Source organism: Phyllopteryx taeniolatus, chromosome 4 (assembly GCF_024500385.1).
Source record: "Phyllopteryx taeniolatus isolate TA_2022b chromosome 4, UOR_Ptae_1.2, whole genome shotgun sequence".
Classification (NCBI taxonomy): Eukaryota; Metazoa; Chordata; class Actinopteri; order Syngnathiformes; family Syngnathidae; genus Phyllopteryx; species Phyllopteryx taeniolatus.
The window spans coordinates 27,765,661-27,786,793 of NC_084505.1; the positions used below are offsets into that span (position 1 = coordinate 27,765,661).

A 21,133-nucleotide genomic window follows, 5' to 3' on the forward strand; every position below is an offset into this window, starting at 1 on the left:
TCTTTCAGTATCGCACACCACTACTGCAAAGATCAGCGGGGGCCGCTCTTGTCCCTGCATGTGCTTTGTTGTTAGCCAGCAAGAAATGAACTGAAGGTGTCAAATTGAATTAAAAACAACAACAACATTTATTCCTTCATACAACTATCCCATTTCAACAATGAGTATACATTGAATACAAAAAAATACAACACTCTCTTTACAATTTTTAGAATACATTGCAGAATTAAGTAGCTACTATAAATTCTCATTTGGTATTTCTCAACCTTAAACATTGAATAAAAAGTAATCAGTAAAACATGCAATTTACAGAATGTACGTTGCAAACTGAGCATATCATCTTAAACCATCAACAACCTAAAAGCAATCAGGTTTTTGTTCTTCTGTAAGCATTCATTTAAGATTTGTTCGGATTTTCGGGTGATTTTAAATATCTTAAAAGACATGGAGAAAACTAAAACCGAAACAGTGCCACACTATAAAAAAGAATTAAAATGTAAAAATCGCATCCATTCTTAGTTTACAGATGCCTAAAAAATAATCAATTCCATAGTGAAACAGCGACAGAAAACTACGAACCTTGGGATCAATATTAACATCAATTTCAAAAATATTCTTTGCTTTTTGGCTGTTTTAAGACAAGAAGGTGAAGGAGGTAGAGTGTACCAAGCTGATCTGTGTGTATGTATTAGTTAGCATCGTTCCTTGTAGTGGCTTTTACGCGAATGTCCTGCACCAGCTTCTTTTCTACCTCAAAGAGACCACCACGAGACCCGGCTTTGGCTCTGTAAACCTGCGAGATAAGGAAATATGACGACGAGTGCGACTTTGAGACAAACGTGTGTGTACGTGTGTGTGTGTGTACCTGTAGCGTGTGCTCTTGAGGTAGTTTATAACGGCAGGGCGAATGCGGGCCACGCCCCCCTGGCTGTGGTTACCTCTTCCTGTGATGACAGAGAGCTGCGGTTGACACAGACCTTGTTCGCAGTCTGCACACAAGCAGTTAAAAGAATACATTTTAAAAGAAGCAGCATGCACAAGTACACAAATATTGAAATTCAACTTCATCCCTTCTTTCAAATCAAGCGCCCATACTCTGCTTCTCTTCTTAGTACCTGCTGTCTTGTCGTGGAGGATGCGGCCCAGATGCTCCAGGGCCTCGTCCACGTGCAGTCCATGGAGGTCCAGGATGTTCTTAGATAGAAGCGAGGAGTTGAATCTCTCAAAGATCTGAACTGCTGCACGGTGGTTGGCCTCACGCATCCGCTGCCCGTGGAAGTGTCCCTATCAGACAAGGGGACACAAATGATGTTTTCTTAGAGCAGCACATATTTGCTCCTAACTGGATGAGTTATGGCGGCACGGTGGAGGACTGGTTAGCACATCTGCCTGACAGTTCTGCGGACGGGAGTTCAAATCCCGGCCTCACCTGTATGGAGTTAGCATGACATGTCCTGTGCCTGCGTGGGTTTGCTCCAGGTACTCCGGTTTGCTCTCACATCCCAAAAACATGCGTGGTAGGTTAATTGAAGACTCTAAATTGGGAGTGCGAATGGTTGTTTGTTTATATGTGCCCTGTGATTGGCTAGCGACCAGTTCACTTCCACTATTGCTAACGCAACAGTAAAGTCCTTATTATAGTAAATATTTGCAAGAAAAATACTCGTAGGCCATAAATATAAAACAATGACATGAAAATCAGTGAAGACCCTTACGCAGTGCACTTGGCTTTCGCGATGCAGGACAACGTGCATATTTGGTGCTGGTTGCTAAGCGGCTAAATAGAAGGTAGCCTGATGCCTTTTACTGTTGGTTTGGATGCAAAGTAGGCCGCAGCTTGGCAATATGTATTTGCCACTGTTACAATGAAAAGGTCTGGCTTTGCTGTTCCACAAGTGAAGCATGTGTGGCTATGCTATACTTTATTAGAAGCTTAGATTTTGATTGTTAGAAATGCTAAAATCACCCATTCTACCACTTTCAACTAACTCGATACATCCAAGACAGTGAAGATTTCCCAACATCGCTGTGACTCCCCACCACGGTACTTCATCCGCCTTGTGTCGCAGAGGTCACAACACCGGGACATTGCTTTATATATTGATTCCTCCATTTTCTCCTTCTGCTGTTTTCACTGTAGAACCCCGCCAAATCTCTTGCCGTTGTCACTCTGAAATCACTCTGCCACTATCATTCCTGCCGAGGCAGTAACCGCCCACTTCGTGCACCGCCAGCCCCCGCGGCAACAGCAACTACGGCGATAACCGAGTGCCCCTCATGGGCTGCGGGACGCCGTATTCTTATACCGCTGCGCAAAAATGTGTTCATTGCACGCCATTTGTAACCTTGTAACTTTGTACTGTATGTCGGTACCATCGTAAACTGAGGACTCCCTGTAATCATCAATCAATCCCATACACCCAATAGAATTCTTAACAATGAATTATTATGCTCATACCTACGGAGAACGGCAGAAGAAAAAGATTCAGCTCCTAACCTGGTTTGCATAAAATGAAGCCACCTCTTTGAGCCCTTGCTTGTAAGCTTCTGCAGCTTTGGAAAAACTCTCGAGCTGCTGACTTCTTTGAAGACTGGCTTCGGCCCTGAAGTCCTTATACTCGGGATCTTCGATGTCCTGATAGTTCTGGAAGTGAGCCACGGCAGGGTCTGGAAGCGTCTGCCTCTGGCAAAGCAAAGGAAAATAAGTACTAGGGTCAGTGAAACTACAAGTAGGACACAAAGGCTGCTTTACCAGACACCACCAGATCGGCACAATACAAATCTTATAAGGCCCAGTGCGCACACATATAGACAATCGGCCTGTTTTTGTGCCAATTTTGCCTCTTCCTGACCAAGCGCGTCAAACGACAGACACAAACTTAAGTCTTACCAAGATTATGCTCTAAGATTGTCCTGAGGTCTGATGTGTGTTAAGGCTATTCGTCCTGATTTTAGGGTTTAAAATAGGTCGGGACCGACAATCTGTATGAACGCGTTCAATATTTGCGACCAAAACCCTTCAAGTGTGTGGAGATGCTGAGTGATGCTGCTAACGCGTTACAAAGTAAAAGTAAGTAATGCGTTACCCAAAAAATGTGGTCTGGTGAGGTCATGAGGAATCTAACGCGTTACTTTTTATATTAGAGTAGTCAGACTACAGTTACTTTGATTTATCTGCCAATAGTTACTTTTTTGCTCACAAGAACCAGAACTTGATGTGCTTTTGAATAATAATAATATGCTATTTATGCTCAGGCAATAGATATTTATCATCAACAAACTACAGTGCTTGGGAACATGAGGCAAGTCAGTAACCAAGACATTTGATTCATGTCATAAGTGTAGACCAATTTTCAGCCTTTGTTTTAGTAATGACTAATAAAACAGACAAAACACACTATATTCTTAACTATCCATAACTAAAATGCACACAACGACTAACTACAATATCGAAGAAAGGTGAAATATTTATAAACGGAGCCGTCTGGGGCAGTGACGTCACGTGACGTGTTCCGCACATCGTCAACTCACGTGTGCCCAAGCAGCCAGCGGCGCAAACACAATGGACGCTGACGAGGGATTGGCATACTTAAACTGGAAATACAGTCACTACTTCAGAGTTTCTCTAAAGAGGACAATACCAAGGTTCGTTGTACACTATGTGCGCACACAGACACACACACAGTGGCCTTCATGGACCCCCACACAATCGGCAGGGTTGCTACAGTCTGTGTCTGTCTGTCTGTCTATCTATCAGTTAAGAGTCTTTAGAGAATGAGAGTGTACTGAGAATGGTGTGCTTGTTTATATTTAGGTGGCTATTTGGCATGTCAAGTCTGCTATAGGTTGCTCATTTAATGTGGCTTCAATTACACTCACATTTAAGTTATTTTTTCATGTTGATGACATCATTCTGTAACTTGTGTGGCGTACATTACCAAGTAATGGGTACGGTTAAGCTAATGCTTTTTTTGTACTTTGAATAAGTGATATCCCTGCCACTTGACAGCTGCTGAAAGTAACTAAAAAGTTACTTTCGTCTAACTTGGTTACCTTTGAAATCCAGTAATCAGTAAAGTCAGTAACAAAATGTACCCAATCATAGAAGAGCCAAAAAAATGACGAACACGGAAGCGACCGTAAATGAAAACAAAAATGTCTTGCCCAATGTCGTTTTATGCATAAAAGTGGGTGGGGAAATGTGTTTTCTTCGCAGGGTGTCCGGGCTCTCCCTTAGAGATAGCGTGAGAAGCTCGGTCTTCTGGGAGGATCTCAGAGTAGAGCTGCTGCTCCTCCGCATCGAGAGGAGCCAGATGAGGTGGCTGGGATATCTGATTCGGATGCCTCCCGGAAGCCTCCCCGGTGAGGTGTTCCGGGAACGTCCCACCGGGAGGAGACCCCGGGGACGACCCAGGACACGCTAGAGAGACTACATCCTTCGGCTGGCCTGGGAACGCCTCGGGATCCCCCCGGAAGAGCTGGATGAAGTGGCCGGGGAGAGTGAAGTCTGGGCGTCCCTGCTAAAGCTACTGCCCCCGCGACCTGAGCTCGGATAAGCGGTAGAAAAAAAAACGATAGGTGTTAACAACTTAGGAGACCTGAACTTTAAGCTCATCAGACACCTTCAGGATGAACAGCAGCAGCGATTGCGAGCCATACCTTCTCTCATGTCAGAAATTAGTGATCTCTGACCTCAATGTTCTTCTGGATTAAAAGACAAAAATTCCCACAGACACGCGCCAACATCTTGTACAAAGTCTTCCATTCTATAGTTAGCACATGTAGGCACCAGATGTCCCAATACCTTTGTTCATATGGTGGGTCTCTTTGGCTGGGTTTGTAAACAACAGGTACCTTTTCCCTCTCTTTGCTGGGAGTTCTGTGGTGGTCTGATTGAGGAAGTTCTGGAGCGACGACGGTCTTGACAGGGTCCTGGTCTAGGAGAGAGTTCAGAAAGAGCTCCGTCTGGCTGAGAGAGTAGCTGCAGGTTTAATAAACATGCAAACTCATTAGTCATGTTGACTCGAAGGATTTCATTGGTGATTCACAGTTGATTCAAATGAATGCAACAATTGAGTCTTACTTATGACCCCTGAAAATATCCTGGAGAAAAAGTCTGTCAATGGAGGGGAAGCAGGAGTAGAGCTGATCCTCTTTTAGCACGGAGGCCCCATCACGTCTGCTGAGGTCTGCTCGATTTTGTCTTGACTGAAAAAAAATGGGGTCGGAGGGAATTCACAAAGAGAGATCAATGAGAAGTGTCAAATTAAAGTGTGTATTACCTTCTCCATGTTCTCCTGCATAGCCAGCTCCTCTTTCATAATGTCCCGTAGGGAGACACATGGCTGGGAGACATTCCAGTGGTCCATCATAGGCATCCCTGCATCTTTGTCGCAAAAATAACAAAAAAAGGAAAAACAATGTCGGTTTGCCCAGCTGAGGTTCACTCATGGCACTATACCAAATGAAGTGGGGCAATGTACAAACATTTTTCTTCGTTCAAGTTAAAATACAAATCAGTATGATTGCCGTGGCATTCATAAAGCAGCATTAAATACACTGCTTTTTTTCCCCTCCTTTCTAAGGCACCACCTAGATTTCAAGTAAATAAATGGGAGCCTTCCACTGGATATTCCTGCTGTGAATTGCATGTTTCAGTGGGCATTAGGTTATCAGAAAAGTGCCTTGCTAATTTGTAACCAACCTTGTAAGAAATCCCATTTGGGTAGAAAAGATAGTTTACTACTGTTTATGTGCCCTGTGATTGACTGGCCACCAGTGTGGGGTGCGGCCCCCTCTCGCCCAAAGTTGGCCGGGATCGGCTCCAGTGAGCCGAATGAGGACAAGCAGTAAAGAAAATGGATGGACGGATGCTCTCCTCACTACAGAAAAGCTACATTCTTGCACCCGCAGCTGACTAATAAGACAAAAGAACATCACGTAGTTTTGTTGTGACGCATTTTGGTTCACTTGAAAGTCTGAGCACATGAAAAGGAAACGCACAAAATTTAGAAACTTATCATCTTACCTAGACCAGATTAAATACACTGTAGACGTGACAAAGGTGATGTGGCCCAGATTACCACTGTTGAATGCTGTGCATAATACAAACGATTGGCAAAGTAAGTATCATGTCGAGTGCCTATCAAACAAGCTTGTCAGGGCAGTGTTACAACCCGGGCTTAATTTTGTCAGGCTGCCGCACACTGAGCGACGTGGCTGACCCGGACTGAACTGTCACGCGGCAACTGTTTTCAGGAGTGGCCCTTCAGTTGGCCACTGGCTTTGCCATGATACAAATTTGAATCGCCAGCACACGCTGTCACAACGTTGCAGCTTACAACCAATCAAATTGCACAGAAGGTTTCACTGACAGCCAAAAGACATTTCCAGGTTTTAAGCCAGTAGGACAGCAAACGGCTGCTGCACCGCCCACCACCCATATAGTGTGTACTATAAAGCATCAAATATTGTGTTTTGCATCAATACTTAACTATATTCATAATGTATAATGTGCCTGTGGTTGAAAAAGCGAAGCTTGTGACCAAAATGTATGTGAGCGGTACCTACCTCAATGGGTACATTCAAAGGAATGGAGTGAGCAACATTCCTTTAAAATATCTACACTCTCGCTTTTATTCTCGCTTACGTCCTCTCTTTTTAGCAACCTGCTTCTTCCCTTCTTCTTTTCCTTTGGGCTTGTCCCGTTAGGGGTCGCCACAACGTGCCATCCTTTTCCATGTAAGCCTATCTCCTGCATCCTCCTCTCTAACACCGACCTCCTTCATGTCTTCACTCACGACATCCATCAACCTTCTCTTTAGTCTTCCTCTTGCCTAGCAGCTCCATCCTCATCATCCTTCTACAAATATACTCACTCTCTCTCTCCTCTGGATGTGTCCAAACCATCCAAGTCTGCTCTCTCTAACTTTGTCTTCAAAACATCAAATCGTGGCTGTCCCTCTTATGAGCTTATTTCTAATTTTATCCAACCTGGTCACTCCGAGAGCAAACCTCAACATCTTCATTTCCACGACCTCCAGCTCTGGTTCCTGTTGTCTCTAATCCGTACATCATGGCTGGCTTCACCACTGTCTTCTAAACTTTGCCCTTCATCCTAGCAGAGACTCTTCTGTCACTTAACACACCTGACACCTTCCTCAACCCGTTCCAACCTGCTTGTTTCTTCACTTCCTGACCACACTCCCCATTGCTCTGGATGGTTGACCCCAAGTATTTCAAGTCCTCCACCCTCGCTATCTCTTCTCCCTGTAGCCTCACTCTTCCCCCACCACCCCTCTCATTCATGCACATGTATTCTGTTTTACTTGGGCTAATCTTCATTCCTCTCCTTTCCAGTGCATGCCTTCATCTTTCTAACTGTTCCTCCACCTGCTCCTTCCTTTCACTGCAGATCACAATGTCATCTGAAAACATTGTGGTCCACGGAGATTCCAGTCTAACCTCATCTGTCAGCCTATCCATCACCACTGCAAACAGGAAGGGGCTCAGGGCTGATCCCTGATGCAGTCCCACCTCCACCTTAAATTCCTCTGTCACACCTAAAGCACACCTCACCACTGTTCTGCTGCCCTCGTACATGTCCTGTAATATTCATTTTTTTGTTTTTGTCCTGTTTGGCTGTTAGGTCAAGCAGAATGGAAAATCTGTATCCCTTTTATGCCAGAACAGTTTTACTGTGTCACAGTGGAGTTTTTAAGCTTCCGCTGTGGTTTTTTAGTATTATAATTTAGGCTTATTGAGAATCAGACTTGATCAATCGAAGAGAACAAAGTTTCTAGAAGGGAGAGAGAAACAAAGACAAAAGACAAAGCACTAATTGTAAACAGGATGAGAGAAGTAAATCATTACATTATCTACAACAATGAAACATTAAATACGAGTGTTGCATGGGGATGTAGTGATACATCCTGTGAGGGAAGGACAGGACAAGATAGAACAGGACAAGGACAGGAGAAGAAGCATGCAGGACAAGGGTCGTGAACCTGGCTATACAACTGAAGTGTGGTGGGATTAATTATGCAAAATATAAGTCTACAGGACGAGAGTATAAGTGAGGGGATACACAAGCGATTTGCATATTCATGAGTTATTTGTCGCAGTAAGTGCGTGACCCCACACCCGGTGAAAGAGTCCCAGGGGTGTGTGCCTGCGGACACATGCAAGTGAATTGACACCGTTTTACATGCGCAAAGACTGACACAAGTGTCCTGCAATTGCTGTGGCCGAACCGCAGAGGCTGAAGATCCCACCCAATCAATCAATCGAGGGGCGGGATCGGGCCCAGGGGTCCACCCGAGAGCAGCCCGGCGGAAGGTACACGTCCCACAGAGTGGGACCCGGGGCGGTCCGCCGGCCCCACCGAGGCGCCCAGACAACTGACCACCCAGTGGGGCCCGCAGGGACCCAATGCCACCCCCCCCCCCCCCCCCAGAGAACCCCCCCACACCACCCAACGCCCCACAAGCCCCGCCAAACACACAACCCCTCCACCCCCAGGACAGCCAGACGCCCCCCCCATAACCCCCCAGGGCCCACGATGCAGCAAGTCCCCGCACAGCCCTAGGGCGGGAGAGTGTCCCTTGTTTGTTGGAAAGGAGGGCGGATAGGGGCACCCGACAAGGGAACGATAAGGGGCGGTGGGGAGGGTGTCACCCAAGGAGCAGCCGCGGGCCATGACAGGTCAGCCCCAACACCAAGCAGTCATCCAGCCCAGGGGAGGGCACGCCCTCAGGAGCACCGCCATGCAACCAAGTGAGACCCACCTCCCCCCCGTTACTATGACTGCCAAGCCCTGACTGGCAGTCATTGGCCCTACCCAGTGTATCAGTGCCCCCCACCCCGAGTGGTGTGGTGCAGTAAAATCTGGAGAGGTCAGTGAGCCGAAGGGGTTGGGGGGGGGGGGGGGGGGGCACTACTGCCTAACAGCTGATTTTTATTTTTTTTTTTAATTCTAAAGCAATATATTATATGATGAGATTTAGCCACTGATTGATGTTAATAGGTTGTTTGTTTTTCTAGTTTAATAGAATTGTTAACTTAGCGGTAGCTAACACGACAAGTAATGATTGTGAATATTTATTAGGGAGGTCAATTATGCTAAAGTCGGCAACTATGCACAATCTTGGGGAAAGTGGAATCCTGCAGTTTAAAATATACGAGAGTTTTTGTATAACCGAAGACCAAAAGCATTGAATTGGTGTACATTCCCATATAGCATGAAAATAGTTGTCTGGGGTATTTTTGGTGCATTGCACGCATATATTAGTTGGAGAGAAGCCCATTTTATGCATAGTGTACTGAGTAAAGTGTGTTCTATGGAGCACTTTATATTGTATAAACTGTAGATATGTGTTTTTTGTCATTATAAACGTATCGTTACAAATCTGTATCCAGTAGCTACAGTCAGCAGACATGGAGAGGACTTCTTCCCATTTGGTGATTGGTAAGTGCATTGATTTAGTACATGAAATTAATTTATAAACTTTTGAGGGATTTCTTTTACTTTGCGGGAGAAACTTCATTATTTGCTTGACAAACTCTGGCAGTCCGAGGGTGCTCTGGGGTGTTGGTATTCTTTTTTTTTTTTTTATTGCTGCTTTTAATTTATTGTATTGAAGAAAGTTTCCGGCTGTTATTTGGAATTTGTGGAACAGTTCATCACGTGTCCTAAAAACATTATTGTTAAATAGTTGTTTTAGGTGGTTCATTCCATGTTGTTCCCATGTACTAAAATGAAGGGGCATCAAAGACTTATACGGCTCACTGTTCGGGGCGACTCTATATCCAATCTCTCAATGAGCGGGCTGCGTCAGCAACTATTATTCTTATGCGATGGTCTGGTCCAATTGGGCTCGACCGCATCGCCCAGTGTGCGGCAGGCTTTAACATTCAGGCCTCCCAGCTGACTACTGAACCTGAATATACTGAATGGGATTTTTCTTACATTTCTTAATCTCACAGCGCATTTCAAGATGCTCATTACAGAATTCATTGAGTGATCATATCTCCTGTCATTAAGACAGGAACTTTGCAAAAAAATTATTGGAACTATAGACAAAAATAAATGTTAATTTTGTAAAAGCTTATCCAAACAATGCCATACTGAATGTAGGCGATATTCAAAGGTGCAACTTATAATCGAGACTGTGACTATTTTTTTGGTCCCAGTCTGTGCGTTTTGCAGTACGAACTAAGGCAGATGTAAATTATTTTTGGCATAGTGTTTTTTTGTGTTTTATTTGTTTCAACTGTATTGAACAACTCATCTTGAGGTCAGTTGAGTTTGTCCATGAGTGTGTTTTAACTTACCGTCCAGAAACAATTGTTGGGAAAGAGTTGCTTGTTTCTGTCGTTCCTGTGAAACAATATGTTTAACTTGTACAGATCCACTCAGATTGACCCATAAAATAGTGAAGATTTTCTAGCACATATCACTTCCACTGGCTATTTGCAAGGGTTTGCAGTTCACCTGGATAGTTTCTTTCCACTTGTGGTGGAGAAGTTTAGCCAGGTTCATGTCCATCTGCACTGCATAGTCTTCAGAAGCACATGCACCTGAATATTGTGGGAACTTATGCTTATTATCATAAATCATAAGAGTGTGAATTTTGATTGCTTTTCCAAGTCATTGATTAGAATAACATTTTTAGTTTGCAATGTTACCTGGTTCGACTCCCACAGGTCCAAACAGTTCAGTTAGTTGCAGTGCCAGTTCAGTGGGTAGTTTCAGCTCTACGCTCTGAATGTTCACGACTTGGTTGACTCTCTTTTCGTTGGCCCTCCAATTCTTCTTTTGTCTCTCTTCTCTCTCCATGTCCTCCAGCTCAACCTGCAGCAGCCGGTGGACCTCTTCCAAACTAGCAATGTCATCTGGAGTCGCAAAACTTGACTCCTCGATTATCATTTTGTGTTCAATGTCATCACATTTTTCCAAAGTAGGCAGGATAGGACTGGTTGTTACGGTGTGTGAATGTGTATCCGGCTGATTTTTGGTTCTGATTGGAGAAGCCGTGCCTCCAAATCTTGATGAGTCAGTATCGGAGGTTCCACCAATTTCGTTAACTACCTCATTTGCAGATTGTTGAAGCGCACTGACAACAGCAGTTGGCTCTGGAGATGGAAGATCATCCCCCAAATTGGTTTCTAATACTGTTACTAATAGTGAAGTGTTCTGTTCAACTTTAACTGCTTCTTCCTCTTGTATCTCCTCTAAAACATCCTCGTCTCTGAAGAGGCTTTCTCCAGAGTCTAGTAACAGGTTGGTTGTCCATTCCAAGTCTTGGTGGCATTTGTCAAACAAGTCCTCCAATGTATCCAAACTAACTAGTTTAAAATGACGACTGAGGATGCTCAGGCTCTCAAGACGGCTGTGAACTGCCCCTAATTCTTTGTCCTCCACCTGTGTGCTTTTCTCGTGCACCATGCGGTATGGTACTGTATTGTGAGTGGATGGGTGAACTGCAACTGCAGCAGAAACTGCTGATGCAACCTCTGGCACGAATCGTGAGGAGACGCCACATAGGACTGTGACGTCACTCGAGTAGCTGCAAGCAGCGACAAGAGTATCTGCCGGGCCGTCTTGACGATTAAGACGCCAAAGAAGCGCAAAGTCCTGAGGTTCAGTCTGGGTGGGACAACCTCTATCCGAAGAGACAGGCGAGTCAGTTCGCAGTTGGACCTCTTCGTTGAGCTTGGGGAACAGTTTAGGCATGAGGCTGGAGTCACAGTCAGGATAAGCGGTGTTGCTACTCTGAGCATTGTCAAGAATTTGGGAAGTGGTAATGGGGCATTCGGGTGCTTCGAGTGAAGGAGCCAGACAGTTTTGAGAGAAGGTGAGGGCTAGCTTACATTGCTTCCCTGATCTGCGACCGTGGCGCTGCTTTCGCTCTAGACTGCTTCTACTGAGAACACAACTCTCTGGTTCCACAGAGTCCCTGGCAACAGGACCATGGCATAAGTCACTAGAATGTCTGCTATCAGGCTGCACTGTCATTACATTGTCTGTCTGCTCGTTGCATTTATTTGTGTCCCTCTTGGTATTGCTGGCAGATGCAAACTCTGTATCATTGTCATGCTCAATGCTATGGCTTTCTTTCGGCTCTGTCGATTCAGATGTGCTAATAGCCAGCCGAGTATCTGCAGCAGCATCTGATTCCGTTTCGCAACCAATGTCCAAAACTGTGGCTCTACTTGTTTCATTTTCACTTTTTACAATCTCCTCATTACCCTTGTAAGATTCAGACGCTTTCCAGTCCAACACACAATCTGGTAAATCAACTCTGCCACTCTTCGCTGCGTTCATCTTCTGTTGTTTTTCCTCAAGCTCAGACCTACAGCTAAGGGATTCTTCAATCTTGTCATCTTTCTCCAAATCCTGCCCTAGGGAAAGACAAACAGGTGATGCACAAGGAGAACCAGACTGGCAAGTAACTACACCAGTCTGAATGAGATCAAGAAGTTTCTGGAACTCAGTCAGATTAGTTCCAGACTGTACTTTGCATGTGTCATTGTTGACTTCTTTAGACACCCTTCTGTCTTCACTTCCATCAATGTCTTCAGATCTTTCTTTTCTCCTTTCCTGCCGCTGCTCAAGGGGCCCTTCAGCTGGCCAGTCACCTACAAAATGCAACATCTTGGACATCTCTCCCTCTTTGCTAGCTACCACTGATGCCGCCTCTTTATTATTCTGTTCTCTCTCCATTGCCAAGCCATTTGAATGATTCATATCTTTCACCAGATTTGCTGAATCAAACTTCCTAGTAGGTCTTTCTCTTGGTACCCTTTGTTTAATAGACTCAGAGAAAGCCACCGGGAGTTCATTACTGCGGTGGCCTGCGTTCATCACTGATTCTACAATACAATCAGGTACCCCCTGTTCTCCTCCAGATTGAGTTAGGGCATCCAGGTCAGAATCCAAAGCCCACAGGTCCAGGTTATCATTCTCGTATAAACGTTCTGAGAGTCTCCCAATTGGCTGGAAAACAAGCGAATCTGTTGATTTGTGTTCGTCGTCTTCCAACTGCCGCAACTCACTTGGATGACGATTAGATGACACGTCAGGAAGCGAGGAAAAGAGATGAGGCTGGGAATGCTTACGTTGGTCCATCAGTCCAGGTTCACTGACAAGGTCAGGACATTTTGCTTCAGGAGTCACACACCTGATGGATGGAAAAAAAGTATGATCTATACAGTGACACCCAATGAAAGAAAGTGTACAGAGGACAGACATCTTTGTATATGCCAAATTTATTACAAAGCACAGCACTTGACCTTAATTAATTTTATGCAGTTAATGTCTACTTAAGTGGCTTCCCTAGTTCAAAACACATCCCTGCTGACGCGCACTGTTTCCACTAACAACAGTCTCAAACAGAGAGCAGGCGAGTAGTGGTGGGCGAATCGATATAAATATCAATAATATCGATACCAACATTTGTATTGATATTGATCGATATCAGTGTCATGAGATCGCTGCTTGAGTTTGTTTCACTCCTGCATGCAGTGTGTTCCTCTGTACTATTTTGCACCATAGAGTGCTGAGTTTTAATTTTTAGTTTTTAGATCTGCACGATAAATGTTCTAACAATTATACTATATCTTTGTTTTATCCATCCATCCATTTTTGTACTGCTTTTCTTCACTAGGGTGGCGGGCGTGCTGGAGCCTATCCCAGCTATCTTCGGGCGAGAGGCAGGGTACACCCTGAACTGGTCGCCAGCCAATCGCAGGGCTCTTTGTTTTATGTTGTTTTTATTTTTTTACGAATTTTGCTTTAGCCAGGGGACTATATCCCAAAGCAGAGGAACAACGATACACAAGCCGCACACCAATACTGGCAGACAGAAAGCCGTCCATTTCCGTGAATAATTGTATGATTAGGTTTGTACTACATTTTCAGCTGCAAGGATATTTCAAAGTATTTGATTATTAAATAAAGGACACAGTCTGCCACAAACTACAGAAAAGACTTGTCCTTTTCGTTTGTGATTGACACTTACTGTAAGTTTTTGTTGTCCAAGTGGAGGCGCTGTTTCAAATTAGGGACCACTGCGCCCATGATGGACTTGACTGTTACAAAGCGCTCATAGCCATTTAGCATGCGCCGAATCGTTTCCGCAGTCACACCATGTTTGCTGCGTCTGCACAGGGGCACGGACACACATAAAAAAAGACACAAAACATAAAGATTAAATTGCATTTCAGTCTTGACGAGTGAGATTTTGGCAATCTTGAAGGAAAGCTAATCGTGTTATACTTCCTAGATCTTGCTCACCTCTCTAGCTCTCTGGGCTTGTTCTTCCACCAAGTGTCCGTCTCACGAAACAGCACTTTGTAATAGTGTTTCAATGCCTAACAAGTAGAACCCATCAAATCAATCTACAACCTGTCCATTTTTCAGAAGCACCAACAAGAAGTGGTCATTTTAACACAGGCATTGAAAGCAGGTGACTGACCTGGGCCACATAGGGCTTCATCTCCCAGCCTTGCATGTTTGTATTGTCAATTATGATAGGGTTGGCACCTCTCTCAAAAGCTTCTTTGGCTATTGGGTGACGGTGCAATAACAGATAAAGAAAGTACACTCAAAATAGAGTTCTCTCTTTCTATTACAACTACCTACTGCAGATCTGTGCTTACCCATCTTGTGGTTCCACTCGTGAGCTTCCCCCAGACCAGCGGGATCAAAGTGATAGCGTCCTTGAAGAGTGAAGTAGTCATCAGTGCTTAGTGCAACTCCACCTGGATTGTGTTCTAGAAAAGCTCTGCAGAGATGAATTAAGTTTTTCTTAGAACAATTTTTAATGAGCATTATCAGAGAACAAATGTATCAGACCACCAGCATCTATATGCAGACTCTTCACATTTCTGTGACCCTGGGAGATGTTACGATTTGGACCATCCATTTTTTTGTACCGCTTTTCTTCACTAGGGTGACGGGCGTGGTAGAGCCTATCCCAGCTATCTTCGGGCGAGAGGCAGGGTGCACCCTGAACTGGTCGCCAGCCAATCACAGACCATTTGGAACAGCAATGAGGAATTGCAAAGTCAATTCGCCTTTTCATACCCAAATTTTATCTGCTTCACTGGTCTTCTCTGCCAAATCACAAATTATTTAAACATAACTTTCAACCAGTAAAACTTTTTTTTATGTTTAAGAATGTAAGTTACAATAATTTTTCATTTCACATCTTTATTTATTTTGATTTATTTAACCTTTATTTATCCATAAAAGGCAATTGAGAACAGATTGTCATTTGCAAATAATCAAGAAATAATAATGCGCTTTTCCTTTTTTTGTGGAAAAGTAATAATGCCGTGAAATACAAGTTTACTGTTCCGTGGCCGTCCTCATAACTCAAAATACTCATCGCAAACCATCCTTTCCCATTGAAATAATAATAAGAAGAAAAAGAAGTAGTTACAGAAGTGTTTGAAAATAATGATAATAAGAAGAAGAACAAGAACAACAAGCACAAGGTGAAGAAGTTGAAGAAAAAGAACAGGAAGAATGGAAATGATGGAAATCCCATTAATCCGTTGCAGCCCTACCCCCCAGCCCCCCAAAAAAATTGTAATGTGAAAAAGGAAAAAAGGAACTAGAGCAGTATATAATATTGTACTAAACATACAGTAATGACACATTAAATTGAATCTAAAGAATTATTTAAATTCAATGGACATTGTGATGCTTCTTCTGGTGTGTGCGACTCAGCCAACTGAGGAAGGTACAGTATTGATATAGATGTCAGGATTTACAACCCCAATTTCAATAAAGTTGGGATGTTGTATTAAACATAAATAAAAACAGAATACAATGATTGGCAAATCATGTTCAACCTAAATTTAATTGAATACACTTCAAAGAATAAATGTTTCATGTTCAAACTGATAATCTTGATTGTTTTTAGCAAATAATCATTAACTTAGAATTTGATGGCTGCAACACGTTGCAAAAAAGCTGGGACAGGGTCATGTTTACCACTGTGTTACATCACCTTTTCTTGAACTGAGGACACTAATTGTTGAAGCTTTCTAGGTGGAATTGTTTCCCATTCTTGCTTGATGTACAGCTTCAGCTGTTCAACAGTCCGGGGTCTCCGTTGTCGTATTTTACGCTTCATAATGCGCCACACATTTTCAATGGGAAACAGGTCTGGACAGCAGGCAGGCCAGTCTAGTACCCGCACTCTTTTACTACGAAGCCACGCTGTTGTAACACGTGCAGAATGTGCTTTGGCATTGTCTTGCTGAAATAAGCAGGGGCGTCCATGAAATAGACGTCGCTTGGATGGGAGCATATGTTTCTCCAAAACCTGTATGTGCCTTTCAGCATTGATGGTGCCTTCACAGATGTGTAAGTTACCCATGCCATTGGCACTAACACAGCCCAATACCATCACAGATGCTGGCTTTTGAACTTTGCGTCCATAACAGTCCGGATGGTTCTTTTCCGCTTTGGCCCGGAGGACACGACGTCCACAATTTCCAAAAATTGGACTCGTCGGAACACAGAACACTTTTCCACTTTGCGTCAGTCCATCTTAGATGAGCTTGGGTCCAGAGAAGCCGGCGGCGTTTCTGGGTGTTGTTGATAAATAGCTTTTGCTTTGCATAGTAGAGTTTCAAGTTGCACTTACGGATTTAGCGCCAAACTGTATTTACTGATCTTGGTTTTCTGAAGTGGCGGCACGGTGGACGACTGGTTAGAGCGTCAGCCTCACAGTTCTGAGGACCGGGGTTCAATCCCCGGCCCCGCCTGTGTGGAGTTTGCATGTTCTCCCCGTGCCTGCGTAGGTTTTCTCCAGGCACTCCGGTTTCCTCCCACATCCCAAAAACATGCATGAATTGGTGACTCTAAATTGCCCGTAGGTGTGAATGTGAGTGTGAATGGTTGTTTGTTTGTATGTGCCCTACGATTGGCTGGCAACCAGTTCAGGGTGTACCCCGCCACCTGCCCGATGATAGCTGGGATAGGCTCCAGCACGCCCGTGACCCTAGTGAGGAGAAGCGGCTCAGAAAATGGATGAATGGTTTTCTGAAGTGTTCCTGAGCCCGTGCGGTGATATCCTTTACACATTGATGTCGGTTTTTGATGCAGTGCCGCCTGAGGCATCGAAGGTCACGGCCATTCAATGTTGGTTTTCGGCCTTGCCACTTACATGCAGTGATTTCTCCAGATTCTCTGAACCTTTTGATGATATTCTGGACCGTAGATGATGAAATCCCTAAATTCCTTGCAATTGTACGTGAAGGAACATTGTCCTTAAACTGTTGGACTATTTTCTCACGTACTTGTTCACAAAGAGGTGAACCTCGCCCCATCTCTGCTTGTGAATGACTGAGCAATTCAGGGAAGCTCCTTTTCTACCCGATCTACCTGTTCCCAATTAGCCTGTTCACCTGTGGGATGTTCCAAACAGGTGTTTGATGAGCATTCCTCAACTTTCTCACTCTTTTTTGCCACCTGTGCCAGCTTTTTTGGAACGTGTTGCAGGCACAAATTCTAAGTTAATGATTATTTGCTAAAAACAATCAAGTTTATCAGTTTGAACATTAAGCATTTTTTCTTTGAAGTGTATTCAATTAAATTTAGGTTGAACATGAATGGCCAATCATTGTATTCTGTTTTTATTTATGTTTAACACAAGGTCCCAACTTCATTGGAATTGGGGTTGTACATGGAGGCTGTCAAAACTCTTCCGTAAGCCTCAGTAATATTAGTCGTTCTTTGCAAAGAAAAAAGAATATATGCCTGTGAGTACTGTTATATTATTGGTCTACGTGTTGCTCCACCATTTGTATTCAAATATGTTGCTTAAAGGGTTAAAACACCATGACACCCACCATCTATGGCCTTTTGCTTTGTTTGTTAGCATTATGCTAAACAGATTTATCTAAGCATGTGTAATGTGTAATTGTCTTTGTTTTATGTTTAATTTGATGGTAAACCTCCACTGTGAGTGGCAGTAAACAGTTTGAGAATTTTTTATTTATTTTTTTTTGGGGGGGGGGGTTGTTCACTGTCTGTTAAACTGCAGCTTGTTGAGGAGAGGGTTAAGTTCACTGACACCACATAAAGTTCTTGTATCTCAAATTTTTAGTTGCGAGTAAAATCTGCCGAACGACGACTCTTGTCTTGAAAAACTCATAAGTCGGGTCGGCTGTATCTTAAGGTATCAGTGTAGTAAATTTTTAAATTAATGGATGACAATATATTTAAGCATCCAAAATATCCATTTGGTTATAGAGCTCCAACTACCGGAGACAAATTCCTTGTGTGTTTTTTGGACATACTTGGCAAATAAAGATGATTCTGATTCTGATTCAACACCGGTGTACTATTATCCCTTAGAGAAATGTAAAAACATATTTTGGTAACTACTAATGCTGTTAGTTTTGGGCAAGGGTGACAGAAACCTTACATCAGGTGGCGGTCTAATACATTTGTGAAACATTGTTAGCGATATTGTTGATTTCGTACCGAGCCAAAGTGGACTTCCCAGATCCCGGTGGACCACGTAGCAACACAAGCACCTTGCCTTCCAAACAAAGCTCGCTAGACAGAGCAGGTGTGACGCCAACCGGATTATGTGCAGTAGCAGCCATAGTCCAGGATTTGGGAATGGTAGCAGAATGTCTCAGAGGTGCTCGAGTGACAGCGCCCTGGCCTTCCCAGGGAGTGGGATGCCCAATTGAACGGTGTGAAGGTGCAATCGGGGTGATAAAGCACGGTCCTTGGGTTCCATGTAAATGGGCGGGGAAAGCAGGTGAATGAAGCTTCCACTCTCCTGTGGTCACTGGAGAACTAACTCCTCTGACTTTATTTTCAGAGGGCATGGGGCCAGGCTGTTCTAGAAGGATTTGGGATGACTCCTTCTTATACATCTGGAAGGCGGACGGACGGCGTGAAGCGAGGAGATCTAACGGAGGTTTTGGTCTGTCCGCAAGCTCTTCCGTCATCAGATGTGTGAAATCCACAACTGATTTCTGATCCTCGCCGCTGCCACCTTCCCAAGTGTTGAGCCGGTCAAATGGAGGGGGAGCTCCGAAACGCACTGAGCCCTCTTCAAGATATGGCCGTCCGGCAGAGCCCCGCCCGCACTCAGGCTCCCGGTCGAACTGAAGCAGCTCAGGGAAGATCTGCTCTGGAAACTGTGGCGGCGGTAACGAGGAACGGGTCACGGCAGCAGACAAGTACTGGCCGTTAGCCCGATCTTCCAGGTTTTGTAGCTCTTGATCGACTTGAAGGTCCACCTCTTCGGTCAGGAGACTGGTAGACAATGGAGAGGTGAGCCGCTGGGACGCTTCCAAAGAGTCGGCGTCGGGTGCAGGTTGAGAAACACGCGCAGGACTAACCAGGGCTGCGGCAGTGCTCTCAAAGCCAGACACTGGAGATCCAACGGGGGCTGCAAGTTCTGCAGCAATTGACAGTTCCAAGAGGGAATCCGTGGCGTTTTCCACTGCAACGCAGAAACCTCAAGTTAGGTTATCGTGGTGATTATTGCAATCTAACCAGTCTGCTATTAATCGTGTTTGTTTTCCTTTCGGTTGACTGATTTACGAGGAATTGCTGCTCAGGTCCTATTAAAAGTGTTGACCAATACCGGCCACTCCTGCCAGAGTAGCATCTGCTTCATTTGCACATTGATTGAGGAGTATCTGCAGCATTTGCACAATCAACAGATTATCGCACTACTCGCTTGAAGTCTCGGCGCCCTTTGCACAATGGTCATTGCAGCGGACTATTGCAATATTAGTCTTTCGAACTGCTCTAAGCCCTAGAGAACTCTGCATCTTTTTGCACAATTGTCCAAAAAAAATGATCCGGCATTACCAGATAACTAGCAACCCTTTATTGCTCAGTGACTGTTTTTTTTTTTTTTTTGTCAATGTCTTTATGTCTCCGAAGTGTTCTCTGTCAATTGACTGTCTTGTTGTCATACGAGAGCGGCTCCAACTACCGGAGACAAATTCCTTGTGTGTTTTTTGGACATACTTGGCAAAATAAAGATGATTCTGATTCTGATTTAAGCGCTTTTAAGGAACTCCCAGCAATTACGCTAAGCACAGAAAACGAGATGCTTGAGTTGTACCTTTAAAGTCAACCTCAGACAGCACGATGTGAATAACTTCGGGGTCCAAGTGGGGGAATATCTCTTGCATCTCTTGGGTGATTTTCTGCCTGTGGGAGCCTCCTTCGCTGGGTGAAAGGTTGGACGCCAATGCGACACTGTAATCCTGAAGTGGTCCGAGACCGACATTTTGCCCCGGGAGCGGCCCGCCGGAGACTCCCGTCGGCGTCTGTTCGCTTTTCTTTCTCCGGGGCATGGTGGCACGTTTGGGGTAAATCCGTTTCTTGGTCTCGTTAGCAGCTAACTGCGAAGCTGGCCACAAACCTTGATTTTGTGTAGACAGACATTCGTGGCAGCAAAAAAAATTAAAACAATAATAATAATAATAATAATAACGGCTCCGGAACGGACGCCATCGTTCCTCCGTATCATAAAGCGTGAACGAAGTTGAGTTACTCAAGGTTACAATGTTTACAGCATACAAAGTACTCAGGAACTACAACAGGAAACTAAAGCCACTATGCAGTCGGCACCACGGTCGTAAATGGCCGACCCGGAAGTCAATACGCCGATTCCAAAATAAAAGCTTCCCGGTTTGCATACTGTGGATTTAGTGCATTAGCCAGCCACACAAGGCCCGGGGGCTACATCTGGCCCGCCACTGCATTTTATGTGGCCCACGAAAGCACATGATGCGTGTCAACTTCTGTACCAAAGTTTAAAATTGTCATATTTTATAAATAATAACACTGAGCTATTACAAGCATTTTTTTTGTTACCAAACCCACTTTTATAGTCACTTGAACAATACTGTAGTTGAACAAACTAGTATCCTTGACTTCTCATTTCATAAGTAGTTATCCATGAATTAGTTGTGTATATGTAATAATATGATATGGTTTCACAGTCACAACAGCCCACTGAGGGAAACCGTAACCAACTAAAATGTGGCCCGTGACAAAAGTGAGCTCATAAAACAAAAATAGAATTAAAAGATACCCAAAAAGAGCTTTGATTTTTCCAATTCTTCCATCTAA

The 21,133-nt window shown here is 44.2% G+C and overlaps 1 protein-coding gene across 3 annotated transcripts; it reads right to left on the reverse strand.

Moving 5' to 3' along the window:
- Positions 1 to 104: 104 nt before the first annotated feature.
- On the reverse strand, positions 105 to 20,651 carry n4bp2 (NEDD4 binding protein 2). Of its 3 annotated transcripts, XM_061771193.1 has the most exons (16): positions 20,118 to 20,646; positions 18,506 to 19,484; positions 14,662 to 14,786; positions 14,478 to 14,566; positions 14,297 to 14,373; positions 14,022 to 14,162; positions 10,687 to 13,181; positions 10,493 to 10,578; positions 10,333 to 10,378; positions 5,283 to 5,386; positions 5,084 to 5,208; positions 4,855 to 4,981; positions 2,498 to 2,683; positions 1,116 to 1,284; positions 866 to 989; positions 105 to 793 (listed from the first exon to the last, which is right to left on the reverse strand). In XM_061771193.1, the coding sequence occupies exons 1-16, from the start codon at positions 20,350 to 20,352 to the stop codon at positions 748 to 750; spliced, it is 5,154 nt and encodes a 1,717-aa protein (XP_061627177.1). In that variant the 5' UTR covers positions 20,353 to 20,646; the 3' UTR covers positions 105 to 747. The 3 variants fall into 3 exon arrangements, with proteins under 3 accessions (XP_061627177.1, XP_061627178.1, XP_061627179.1); XM_061771194.1 differs by lacking the exons at positions 105 to 793; positions 866 to 989; positions 1,116 to 1,284; positions 2,498 to 2,683 and adding an exon at positions 2,690 to 4,542 and having other exon boundaries at positions 4,805 to 4,981; positions 20,118 to 20,650; XM_061771195.1 differs by lacking the exons at positions 105 to 793; positions 866 to 989; positions 1,116 to 1,284; ... (1 more) ...; positions 4,855 to 4,981; positions 5,084 to 5,208 and having other exon boundaries at positions 5,382 to 7,798; positions 20,118 to 20,651.
- Positions 20,652 to 21,133: the final 482 nt, after the last annotated feature.

What these genes read in the sequence shown, in the direction of transcription:
- n4bp2 (XM_061771193.1), bottom strand. Translation starts at nt 20,352, where the DNA reads ATGCCCCGGAGAAAGAAAAGCGAACAGACGCCGACGGGAGTCTCCGGC. An exon ending in GTCTGAGGTTGACTTTAAAG is followed by an intron (nt 19,485 to 20,117) that starts GTACAACTCAAG and finishes TCTGCGTTGCAG; the next exon opens with TGGAAAACGCCACGGATTCC. An exon ending in GGGAAGTCCACTTTGGCTCG is followed by an intron (nt 14,787 to 18,505) that starts GTACGAAATCAA and finishes TCATCTCTGCAG; the next exon opens with AGCTTTTCTAGAACACAATC.